This window comes from Myotis nattereri, assembly GCF_964212035.1.
Source record: "Myotis nattereri genome assembly, chromosome: 5".
Classification (NCBI taxonomy): Eukaryota; Metazoa; Chordata; class Mammalia; order Chiroptera; family Vespertilionidae; genus Myotis; species Myotis nattereri.
The window spans coordinates 21,932,633-21,944,520 of record NC_138080.1 but is presented as its reverse complement, the minus strand read 5'-3'; the positions used below and the strand labels follow the sequence as shown (position 1 = coordinate 21,944,520).

At 56.6% G+C, this 11,888-nt stretch overlaps 2 protein-coding genes across 3 annotated transcripts; one reads left to right on the top strand and one right to left on the bottom strand.

Annotated features, from left to right (window-relative positions):
* The first annotated feature begins 965 nt into the window (after positions 1 to 965).
* FBXW9 (F-box and WD repeat domain containing 9) lies at positions 966 to 6,138 on the top strand. Its single transcript, XM_081090641.1, has 10 exons — positions 966 to 1,471; positions 2,655 to 2,794; positions 2,873 to 2,998; positions 3,899 to 4,011; positions 4,100 to 4,191; positions 5,017 to 5,165; positions 5,248 to 5,361; positions 5,492 to 5,581; positions 5,668 to 5,733; positions 5,816 to 6,138. The coding sequence occupies exons 1-10, from the start codon at positions 1,063 to 1,065 to the stop codon at positions 5,888 to 5,890; spliced, it is 1,374 nt and encodes a 457-aa protein (XP_080946767.1). The 5' UTR covers positions 966 to 1,062; the 3' UTR covers positions 5,891 to 6,138.
* Positions 6,139 to 6,716: 578 nt separating this feature from the next.
* On the bottom strand, positions 6,717 to 8,730 carry GNG14 (G protein subunit gamma 14). Of its 2 annotated transcripts, XM_081091448.1 has the most exons (3): positions 8,118 to 8,730; positions 6,966 to 7,058; positions 6,717 to 6,884 (listed from the first exon to the last, which is right to left on the bottom strand). In XM_081091448.1, exons 2-3 carry the CDS (start codon positions 7,056 to 7,058, stop codon positions 6,759 to 6,761), a joined length of 219 nt encoding a protein of 72 aa, XP_080947574.1. In that variant the 5' UTR covers positions 8,118 to 8,730; the 3' UTR covers positions 6,717 to 6,758. The 2 variants fall into 2 exon arrangements, with proteins under 2 accessions (XP_080947574.1, XP_080947573.1); XM_081091447.1 differs by lacking the exon at positions 8,118 to 8,730 and having other exon boundaries at positions 6,966 to 7,104.
* Between the last annotated feature and the right edge of the window lie 3,158 nt (positions 8,731 to 11,888).

The following is an 11,888-nucleotide window of genomic DNA, read 5'->3' as shown; positions in this document are numbered from 1 at the left end:
GCCCAGCACCAGGCCTGAGGGAGATCGGTAAGATAGCGTCAATTACTAAGGCAAGTGAGAAACTGCTGGGCTCTGGAGAGGGGCAAACGTCAGAATAAAATGTGGCAACCTCAGTATGGCCCAGGATCACCTGCACCAACCTGGGGAAATGTGGACACATCCGACATGAACTCAAATGTGTGCACTTCGGTGAGGGGAAACAGTATAAACAGGAAGCAGTGACATGTCCCGTAGAGAGACCGCGGGAGGGGAGAGGACACGGGGAGATGGTCGCGATCTCACAGCAGGTGCTCTGGGAAGATAATGCTCGAACAAAGCGTGGATACGAGGAGCCTGGCGGAGGGTACGAGTGTTGTGCTGTCACTGCCTGGCTCAGAGGCTCCCAGGTGCTGTTTCTATCGGTATGATTCACTTCCGTTCCACGAAGCCCTGCAGTGTCACCGCATGTTTCTGGCTGCGGAAGGAGAGAGGCGTTCGAGTCGCCGCCCCAGACAACCCGGAAAAGGGCTCTGCTTTTCTAATCGCTGCGGTGTCACCCGGGGGCGCGGTTTTCAAACCAGAGCCGGCTGGCCGGCGTCGGCACCACCGAGGTGCAGGAACCGCCCTGACCGGTTTGGCTCAGTGGGTGGAGCGTCGGCCTGCGGACTGAAGGGTCCCAGGTTCGATTCCGGTCAAGGGCATGTGCCTTGGTTGCGGGCACATACCCAGTGGGGGGTGTGCAGGAGGCAGCTGATTGATGTTTCTCTCCCATCGATGTTTCTAACTATCCCTCTCCCTTCCTCTCTATAAAAAATAAATAAAATACATTTAAAAAATAAAAATAAAAAACGCAGGAACCAGAAGTCTGCATGTTCCAGGCCTACGTAGCTCCAGAGCGAGACCCTCGGGCAGGAGGGGGCGAGGAGGGTGTCAGCATCCAGCCAGTTTCATGCGTGCCGCTCACTTCCGGCCGGCGCCTTGACGTCATCAGGCAGAGCCGAAAGTGCCCTCGCGCTGCCTAGGAGACAGGACGCGGGGGCCTGCGGCTGACAGGGCACCACCGGCCGCGCCCACTCGGTCGCCATGGAGCTGCCCCCAGGGCCGCGCGACCATCCCAACGCCTGGGACGATGACTCGGACCCGGAGCCGGAGCCTGACCCAGACGCGCAGGCCGAGGCTTACGTGGCCCGCGTGCTCAGCCCACCGAAACTCGGACTGGCGCCCCCGCGCGCCCCTCCGCTGTCCGCGTCCGCCCGGTCCCCGGACGCCCTGGAGCCGCGGGCCGCGCCCAAGAGCCGCGCCGTGGGGGTCCCGGGCCTGCTGAGCCTGCCCCCGGAGCTGCTGCTCGAGATTTGCGCCTACCTGGACGCGCGCCTCGTGCTCCACGTCCTGCCGCGCGTGTGCCACGCGCTGCGCGACCTTGTGCGTGACCATGTCACCTGGAGGCTCCGCGCGCAGCGCCGCGTACGCGCACCCTATCCAGTGGTGGAAGGTGCGCACGCGGGGGGCCAGGGTCGCCCGCCCAGGTCAGCTTTAGGGCCCGGGAGGGAGTATCTGGGATGCAGCGAGCACAGCCCCTAGAGCTGACTTCCTGGCTGTCCTAGCTCCCGTGGAGGCTGAGGTGGTTACTGGTGGTGCCGGAGTCCCTGAATTCTGAGTGGACCATGAGGCAGACATTTGGGGTCCTGACGCTCTAGAAACCTGTCTGGGGGTGTGGGGTCCTGTGAACTCCGGATCCAGCCATCATCAGGCTTGGGTTCTGGTGGTGGTACAAAGGCCCTGATCCCTGGTTGGAGATTGACACAGGGACTTGAAAGTCTCAGATTGTAGGAATCTGCTTGGGGCTCAGGGTAAACCCAAGAATCCTCAGGTTCTGGGTCAAGATGCTGAGGCAGCAACTAGCAATCCCTTACCCCTAGGGCCCTGACCTAGGTGGTGGCGAGGCAGGGACTCTTGAACCTGCAACTCTTGAGCCCAAGGTAGGGTTTGGGGTTGGGAATCTCTGATGCCAAAATCACAGATCCTCCAGCCCAGGGTCTAGCCTGGGATCTCAGGTAGGGGCTGGTGGTCATCACCCCTGCCCCCGAGGTCTTCGGTCCCTCGGGGATAAGACAGCTTGGTGGCCTTGAAGAGATGGGACTCTCCCGAGTAGCTTGATAAACATGGATGCCTGGGCTCCATCCATATCACTGAATCTCTACACCTAGGGCTTGGGTTCTGCACCTTGACAACTCTGCCAGGTTTATAGTCTGAGAAGGAACTCTCCTGGGTCTGGTTTGGATGGCCGAGGCAGAAAGTCCTCGCTCCTGTGCCCAGACCGAAGGATTAAGGTCAGACCTATGTCGGGGACGAGGAAGGACCTTAATGTCCTGAGGCTGCTGTCTCCCAGACAGGGTTGGGGGCTGAGGCCTGAGGTGGTGGTCTTGAGACTCCACTCCCCCAGCTTCTGGAAACAGGGGTGAGGGGTAGTCCCAGACCGGATTCGAAGGTGGGTGAGGCAGTGGTCCCAAAGCGAGAGCCTGGGCCTCCTTGGAGTGGGGTGAGGGATCCGGATGGGGGGGTTTCTCCAAGTCTGGTGCTGGTTGGGCTCTCTGGGAACCAGGCGCAGGCTTGGATAACTGGTGTGGGTAGCAGAGTTCCTGCCCACCAGAGACCCCACTTGTGGTACCCCACAGAGGAGGACTTTGACTGGCCGGCGGCCTGCATTGAGCTGGAGCAGCACCTGTCACGCTGGGCGGAGGATGGGCGCTGGGCCGAGTACTTCTGCCTGGCTGATGGGCACTTTGCTTCCATTGACTCAGTGTTGCTGTTCCAGGTGAGATGGGGTTTGGTGAGAGGCCAGGCAGGGGTGGGCCAGGGTGACCCCAACAATATCTCCTTACTCCCCTCCCAGGGTGGGACACTCTGTCTGTCCGGCTCCCGAGACCGCAATGTCAACCTGTGGGACCTGCGGCAGCTTGGGGTGGAACCCAGCCGGGTTCTGGTCAAGGCCCTTGGCACCCAGAGCAGCACCCACAAGGTAAGGCTATAGGAAGCTCGAGGCCTAGGTAGGGTGCTGTGACTAAGGGCTCGGGTTTTGGCACCAGACCTGACAGATGACAGTCTTACTCTGCTATTATTAGTGTGATTTTGGGTGTGATGTATGACTTCTCTGGGCCTCAGTTTCTATTTCTGTCCAGGGTCAGTCAGGATGAATGAAATGAACAGGCATTAAGAGCTTCACTCAGACTTGGGTACACAGTAGGTGCTTAATCGATGTCAGGTGTGCCTGGAGAGGCCCAGGGCAAGGTGTGAGGAGGCTGCCCCGAGGGATCTGATAGCTCTGAGCGTGACTGTCATCTTGTGTGAAGTGGCCATGGAGAGGCACCTTCACCAGTCAGCGGGGTGATCTAGGCTGGTGGCCAAGAGCTTGGTCTCTGAGCCAGGCTGCTGGGTTCCATTGCTCATTCTGCTGTTTCCTGGCTGTGTGACCTTGAGCGAGGAACTCGACCTTTCTGTGCCCTCAGTTTTCTCATTTGTAGAATGGGACACTTGACAGTATTCTCAGCGGGTCTGGAGAGGAGTAAGCCCGCCATCAGCCAGCACTCTGTAAATTACCTCCTGAGACAGGGACGGCTTTTATGCCCGTTTTCCCAAGGAGGAAGCCGAGGGAGGGGAGGTAATTTACCCACGCCACGGAACGGAGGCTTTATATTTAATCTCATTGCCACGTGGCCTCAAACCATCGCAGGTTCAGGGTCTCCGCAGAAGCTGATGTAGGAATATTGTTGGGTGAGGGGGTGTGCGTGTCCTGAGCTCTGCAGTCATCAGCTCTAATCTCTGCTGTGGCTCTGGCTTCTTGGGTTGGCTATCTTCCTCCTCGGGCCCGCCACCTGGTTATCTGTGAAGTGAGGCCTGTCACATGGCTCTGGTCCTGCAGGGTTGGGTGTGGTCGCTGGCAGCGCTGGACCACCGAGTGTGCTCCGGCTCCTGGGACAGCACGGTGAAGCTCTGGGACATGGCAGCTGACGGGCAGCAGTTTGGCGAGATAAAGTGTGAGGGGTCTTGAGGAGGGGCGGGGGGGCGGGCGGGCAGGGCCCTGCCTGGCCACAGCCCAGCCTCGTGCTCTGTGTGTCCCCAGGGGCAAGGCAGCTGTGCTGTGCCTTTCCTACCAGCCTGACATCCTGGTGACCGGCACCTATGATAAGAAGGTGACAGTCTACGACCCCAGAGGTGGGCCAGGGGCCTGGACTGGGGCGAACAGGGCCGCCTGGGGGTCCCAGGGTCATGCTGGGGAAGGAGGCACTCGGGCCTCACAGCCTGGCTGGTGACAGTCACATACGCCAATGCTAACCCCTCAGAATGGCCTGTGCTGTGCTGGGGGCAGCACAGGGGGCCTTTGGGTGGGGGTGGGGTAAAGGACATAGAGGGTACCCAGCGGAAGGCCTCTGAGCCGGAATCCCGTGGGAGGCAGGCAGCCCCGAGAATCCAGGTTCTCCCACTGCCTGGCTGTACGACACCAGTCAGACTTGAACCTCGATTTTCCTGTCTTGTAAAATCAGATAACCCTTTCGGGTTAATGGGAGGAGATGATAATAAGAACACTTGGTGGGTGGTTAGTTTACATAAAATCCCTAGAATAAACGTTGCCTGCCACATAAGCCTTTTCTGTTAGTTTTTAATTCTTATGTTGTTTAATCGAAGGGCCAGTGCACCTCATCCGGGCAGAGCTGAGTGGGGGTAGAGGTGGCGGTGACTGCTGGCATGAGTTGGCATTTTATGCTGGGACTTGCCTGTCTACTCTGTACTGGGAGCAGATGGGACAGGAGGAGAGATGGGACAGGAGGTGGGGGTGGCACAGGCCTGGGGTCCTGGACGGCCTGGATTCAGCTGGAGCAGGAGAGGAAAGAAAGGTTATTTGTAGGATAGGGAGTGGGGGCGGGAAGCTGACCAAGGGTTTTGCCATAGACCACAGAGGCCCTGGATCCTGGGGTTGGCTTGGGGGTGCCTCTGAGGGGCTCTGATGTCACCTTCCTCCCTGGCCCGTCACCCACAAAGTCGGCCCAGCCCTGCTGAAGAGCCGGCGGCTGCACTCCAGCGCGGTGCTGGCGTTGCTGGCGGATGACCGGCACATCATCTCGGGCAGTGAGGACCACACGCTCGTTGTGTTCGACCGCCGGGCCAACAGCGTCCTGCAGCGGCTTCAGGTGGGCCCTCCCCAGCGTCCCGAGGGAGCGGGGCTGCGGCCTGGCCCAGCCTGAGCGGCTCCGTCCCGTGTCCCTCCCACAGCTGGACTCCTACCTGCTCTGCATGTCCTACCAAGAGCCCCAGCTCTGGGCTGGTGACAACCAGGGTCTGCTGCACGTCTTCGCCAACCGGGACGGCTGCTTCCAACTTGTCCGGGTCTGCCAGGGCCTTTGCCCCTGCCCCCTCCTTCCTGGGCCTCCTCCCTCCCCCTAGACCCCCCCGTGGTGATGGGTGGCTAGCCTGAGGAGAGCCTCGCCTGAGGGTCACCTGTCCCTCCTTCCCGCAGTCCTTTGATGTGGGCCACAGGTCTCAGATCACAGGGATCAAACACTCGCTGGGGGCCTTGTACACCACGTCCACTGACAAGACCATCCGGGTGAGGCCCCATGACAAGCCCCCTCCCACGCCACCCCCGCTGGCAGGGGGCACACCTCTTGACCTTCATCTGTTGCCCGTCATCAGGTACACGTGCCCACAGACCCACCACGGACCATCTGCACCCGAAGCCACGACAACGTGCTGAATGGGGTAAGGCCCTACACCACGTGCCCTGCCCCACATGCCTTGCTGGTTGCCGAGGGCACCCCTGAGTCTTCATCTCCCTGCCCAGATCTGTGCTGAGGGCAACCTGGTGGTGGCTGCCTCTGGGGGCCTGTCGCTGGAAGTCTGGAGGCTCCAGGCCTGAGCAGGCAGACATGGATATGGATGTGGATCTGCTGGCCGGCAGGCTGGATCAAGGCCTCTGTTCTCGGGGGGGCCCTCCCCTTTTCTGGTGCTGCCCTGGGCTCAGGCCTGGGGCACAAGGACTCCAGGCCACTGTTGGGCAGGGTCCCTGGTCTGTGCTCCATGTTCCAGGCCACCCTCAGGTCCTGTTTACAATTGGACGCCTGCTTTCCCTTGAGAGCGAAGGAGAAATAAACCTGATGTACTGGTGCTGTGGCCTGGAGTGGTGCCTGCTTGGGGCTGGGATGCTGGGGAGGCCCTCAAAGTCATCACCATCCACCCAGCTGCCCTGGCCTCTGCTGTGTATGTCCGGGCGGCCTGTGTCCACCCAAGTGCATTCCTGGGATCGTGTGTGTCTGTGCATCCCCAGGGGGGCGAGTTAACTGGCTGTGTGTGATGTCACTGTAACCCCGTCTGTGACTGTCTGCATGCCCGTGAGTGTGCACATGTGAGAGGAAGAGGGAGATTCTGGAGGATGTGGGCACCTGTCTGTGTGATGACACCTGTGTGTGTGTGTGTGTGTGTGTGTGTGTGTGTGTGTGTGTGAGACGTGTATGTATGCAGTGTGCAATGGCGTGTAGAAAGGGACTGTCCCTGAATGTGTGTGTGCAGAGGGAGGGGGGGCCTGCTAGGGCTAGCCCATAGGTGTGTGCTCTTCCGTCCAGAATCCAGGGGGTGTGCCCCTTTGGCAGTGACCCCGGAGTGGGCCGGGGAGGGGGCTGGGCCAGGTGCCCCTGCAAGCCTGCAGCTCCCCACTGCCCCCCCATTGCCGCTCACCAAGCCCTGAGGAGCATTTACTTCATGTTTATTGAGGGGCCTCAGGGCCAGTATCATAGGATGGCGCAAGGCTTCTTCTCCTTGAAGGGGTTGGTGGCAGCTGGGATGCCCACCAGGAACGGGTCGCTCTTGGCCTGGTCCATGCAGAACTGCAGCAGGTCAGCGGCTGCCTTGGACACCTGCAGGCCAGCTCAGTCAGCCAGACCTTGGCTGTCCCTCTGTCCCCTCGCCCAGGCGTGCCCATCTGGCCTCAGCCTCACCTTAATGCGATCGATGCCAGCCTCCATCCTCAGCTGCTCCACTGCCTGGCGGGCCTGCCCAATGTCGCAGCCAATGGCCTCCTTGCTGGACATCTGGGGGAGGGTGAGAAGGGCCATAGGAAGCAGGCTGAACCCAGACCTGGAGTCCTAGGGCCACGTGAGGGTCCCTGCACCTCTTCTGGTGTCCCCTGAGAACTGTGGGGTAGGGGTGGATGCTCCCCACCCATCAGAACCACATACCTCAGCTGAGGACTCTGGCCGGCTCCTGGCTGCTCAGTTCTCCTGTGGCCCTGCTCTGCCTCTCTCCCTTGTGGGCCCGCCCGCCCCCCCCCCCCGCCCCGGCCTCTCCAGTCCCCTCCTCCCTGACCCCTGCAGAGACTTTGAAGCCAGGACACTCATGGAGTAAAATGTCACCAGTGACAGCAGCAGCAGCTGCCTCAGCCAAGGGGCTCCCTGCCCCAGGAGGCCTGGTGGGCACCCTGTGGTCTTGTGTTACCTTGGCAGAGGGAGTGTGTGGCCTTGGCCTGTCCCTGATCTGCTTAATCCCCTGCTAACTAGCCCCCAAACCCCTCTTTTACCAGCCTCTGTACCCCAGTGTGCAGTGTCCCCAGGCTCGGGTGCATCCCTGCCTCTCCTCTCCATCTACACTCACTGTCCCAGCATCCACAACATGGATGACTCAGCCCACGGCTATGCTGATGGCTTCCTTGGCCCCAACCCAGCCTTTCCCTGACCTCGATCCACCTGAGGTGGATCTAGCCTCCATCTAGCCTCCTTGGTCCATCCCGCCCATCGCTCCGGTGTCTCTCACCTAACTAGGCCAAGGCCGGATTCTGGATTGCCTTCTCCCCAGACCTTCTGCCCCCAGATTCACCACCATCCACCAGACTGCCCTGGCCCAAATCTCAAACTCCTTTATTCCTCTCTTTCTGGTTTCCCCACCTCTAATCCCTTCTCAAGTCCCAGCCAATTAACCTTCAAATTAGGTCCTGAATCTGGTCACTTCTCTCCACCACCACATGGGTCCCATCTCCATCCACCCTTGCTCACTTGGACCAGTCCACCCTGGTCCACCCCCACCCCCGCCACTATTCTCAAGGCAGCCAGTAGGAAATGTTAAAAAACAAATCAGAATAACATGGATGAACCAACCTTGAGGGCATTATGCTGAGTGAAATAAGCCAGTCACAAATGGACATACGATTCCATGCATATGAGGTCCCTAGAGAAATCAAATTTGTAGAGACAGAACGTAAGATGGTAGGTACTAGGGGCCGGGGTAGGGGAATGGGGAGCTGGTGTTTAATATGGACAGAGTTTGGGAAGATAAAAACGTTCTGGAGATGGATAGTGCTTGCAACTGTTTGCATAACCATGTGATGTGCTTAATGCTGCTGACCTATACACTAAAAATGGTTAAGATGGTGAGTCTTATTTTTAGTGTCTCACTTCCTTTTTTAAAAAAGATTTTAAATTGATTTTGAGAAAGAGAGGAAAGGAAAGGGAGAAGGAAACAGTGATGTAAGTGTGAAACATCAATTGGCTGCCTCCTGCATGCCCCCTACTGGGGATGGAGCCTGGAACCTGGGCATATGCCTTGACCAGGAATTGAACCGGCAACCTTGTGAATGGGATGACATGCAACCAACTGGCCACAATGGCCAGGGCCCTCACTTTTAAAAACTCTCCAGTGGTTTCTCAGCCTCTAAGAATAAAACCCACCTTCCTTACTACAGCCCATAGGGTCCTGCCTGGTTCGGCACCTCCTGCCCACTCTGAATTCATTTACCAACTTCTTCCTCCTTCATTCCTCATGGATCATGCTGATGCCCTTGTATGTGTTCATTCGTTCATTCATCGATTCATTCATTATCTTTGCTGAGATCCCAATATGAGTCCAACACTGCTTAGGGCAGTGGTTCTCAGCCTTGGCTGCACATTAGATCACCTGGGAATCTTTTTAAAATCCTGATTTCTTGCCAAAACCGGTTTGGCTCAGTGGATAGAGCGTCGGCCTGGGGACTGGAAGGTCCCAGGTTCGATTCCGGTCAAGGGCATGTACCTGGGTTGCGGGCACATCCCCAGTAGGAGATGTGCAGGAGGCAGCTGATCGATGTTTCTCTCTCATCGATGTTTCTGACTCTCTGTCTCTCTCCCTTCCTCTCTGTAAAAAATCAATAAAATATGTTTTAAAAAAAATCCTGATTTCTGGGCCTCATCCTTTGGAAATTCTGTTTCTTTGTTATGGGGTGGGGCCACAACATTAGTAACAAAGAAACAGAATTTCCGGAGGATGAGGCCCAGAAATCAGGATTTTAAAAAGGTTCCCAGGCGATTCTAATGTGCAGCCAAGGTTGAGAAGCACTGGCTTAGGGTAAGGGGCTCAGCAGTGAAACCAGACAAAATCCTGCATTCATGGAGCTGTTGTTCTAGTCAGAGACAGGCAACAGCAAACACAATGTATTAAATGCTATGGAAGACAGCACAAGTAAGACAAGGGCAAGACTGGGTGATTAGGGCAGGCCTCCTGGAGGAAGTGACTTTTTAAAAAAATAGTTTTTATTTATTGATTGATTTTTTAAAATCTATTTTATTGATTTTAGAGAGGAAGGGAGAGGGAGAGAGATAGAAACATCAATGATGAGAGAGAATCATTGATTGGCTGCCTCCTGCACGCCCCGCACTGGGGATAGAGCCTGCAGCCCAGGCATGTGCCCTTGGCCAGAATCGAACCTGAGACCTTTCAGTCTGCAGGCTCTATCCATTGAGCCAAACCAGCTAGGACTTTATTGATTTATTTTAGAGAGATAAAAGGGAGAGGGAGGGAGAGAGAGAGAAAAACATTGATTTGTTGGTCCATTAATTGATGCATTCATTTGATTCTTGTATGTGCCCTGACTGGGGATCAAACCCACAACCATGGTTCATAGGGACAACCCTCTAACCACCGAGCTACCCAGCTAGGGCTGGAAGCGACATTTTCAAAAAAATTTATTTATTTTAAAAAGAGGGAGGGAGGGAGGGAAGGAGTGAGAGAGAAAGGAGAGAGTTGTTGTTCCACTTATTTATGCATTTATTGATTGCTTCTTCTATGTGCCTTGACTGGGGATCAAACCCGCAACCTTGTGTATTGGGAATATGCTCTAATCAACTGAGCCACCTGGCCAGGGTGGACATTTTGAACTGAGGCCCAGCAGAAAAGGAGCTGGGGTAGGCATGTTCCAGGCAGAGAGAGCGCAGCCGGTGCATTGTCCCTTGGTCAGGAAAGAGCTGGTTGGGGCTCAGTGAGGGGCTCAGTGTAGCTGGAGAGGAGTGAGTGAGGGCAAGTGGTGGGAGATGCAGGAGGGAAGTCAACAACAGGATGATGCAAGAGCCTTTTGCTTGGGGGTGGGTGAAAGCCCAGGTTCTACTCCCAGGGGGAAGCCACTGCTGTTAGAAGGAACGATGCGCCTGATTTCTGTGTAAGGAGCTCTCTGGCCACAGCTTGGAGAGGGCCTGGTGGGGAGTGAGTGCAGTGTGGAGGTCGTGGAGGCTTTGGGGACACCTGTAACTAATGTAATGCTGTATAACAATGATACCTCCGTTCTAAAAGAGCAACAAGAAAGCACTTGGATTTGGGACCTATTTTATAGGTAGAATTTGGTGCATGTGCTGGGGGATAGGTGGGGGTGTGAGACAAGGGGAGCCATCAAGCTCAGCTCCCAAGTTTTTAGCCTGGTAGGTGAGGGTCGTTTGCTGAGATGTGGAAGACCGCAGCATGACCAGGGTTAGGTGGAGAAAAAGCCGAGGTGGTGAAAGTGAGATCCAAGCAGGGAACTTCAAGACTGTCCAGGAGGATGTTTGTTCTTCCAATTGAGTAGGCTCATTTCCAGCCCCAGGGCCTTTACACTGGCTCTTCTCTCCCAAAGGGGGGCAGTGGGGCAATGGCCTCCCCCCATAAGTTCACATATGGGGCCTTTCATGGCCTTTTGCCTTTGGCTCAAATGTTACCTCCTGTCCTAACCAGTTTGGCTCAGTGGATAGAGAGTTGGCCTGTGGACTGAAGGGTCCCAGGTTTGATTCCAGTCAAGGGCACATGCCTGGGTTGTGGGCTCAATCCCTAGTAGAGGGCATGCAGGAGGCACCCGATCAATGGATCAATGATTCTCTATCATTGATGTTTCTCTCTCTCCCTTCCTCTCTGAAATCAATTAAAAAAAAAGTCACCTCCTTTGTGTCCTTCCTCAACCACCTGTCCCTCCACGGCCACCAAACCCTTCATCCACCCCCATGCTGAAGGCTCTTGCATCATCCTATTGAAATCCTGAATAGCACTTGGAACTATTGATAGCTTTCTATTTCACCAAACAAATTGTGGGCTCTAGAAGGGCAGGGTCTGCATCTTACTGCTTAATCTGCACCCGACACAGACTCCATAAATGCAGTGTGAGTGATTAAAGGGGTCCCCTCTGGACCAGACCCTGTGCACAGTTAGAAGGGGCCATGAGATACAGTCCCCACCCTTAGGGTCTCAGAGTCGTGCTGGAGGGAGAGATGTCCGCCCAATCCCTTACCCAGAGCAAGGGCAGGGCAGGCCTCCCAGAGGTGAGCGCTGGGGCTGCCTGGGAGGACCAGAGGGTGATGCAGCATGTGGAGGCCCTGGAGACTCGCGAGGTACGGACAGGGATCAACAGCCATTTGATAAGAGATGCTCAGTGGCAGAAACGGACAGTTCCCGATGACTGAATTCTGTCCAAGGGGACGTTTAAGAAGCCATTCTCTCACTCCAGGGGACAGAAACGAAAGGACAGGCGCCCCGCAACGCGGCGGGCCTCCACTAGGCGGCAATGAGTCCTCCTTCCTGTGAGGCGCGTCGCGAACAGGAATAACGGCTCTAAGCGGCTTCCGTAGTTCGCAACAGGCCACGCCCCCGACTAGAGGCCT

What these genes read in the sequence shown, in the direction of transcription:
- FBXW9 (XM_081090641.1), top strand. Translation starts at nt 1,063, where the DNA reads ATGGAGCTGCCCCCAGGGCCGCGCGACCATCCCAACGCCTGGGACGAT. An exon ending in ACTCAGTGTTGCTGTTCCAG is followed by an intron (nt 2,795 to 2,872) that starts GTGAGATGGGGT and finishes CTCCCCTCCCAG; the next exon opens with GGTGGGACACTCTGTCTGTC. An exon ending in CAGCAGTTTGGCGAGATAAA is followed by an intron (nt 4,012 to 4,099) that starts GTGTGAGGGGTC and finishes GTGTGTCCCCAG; the next exon opens with GGGCAAGGCAGCTGTGCTGT.
- GNG14 (XM_081091447.1), bottom strand. Translation starts at nt 7,082, where the DNA reads ATGGCCCTTCTCACCCTCCCCCAGATGTCCAGCAAGGAGGCCATTGGC. An exon ending in CTGGCATCGATCGCATTAAG is followed by an intron (nt 6,885 to 6,965) that starts GTGAGGCTGAGG and finishes GCTGGCCTGCAG; the next exon opens with GTGTCCAAGGCAGCCGCTGA.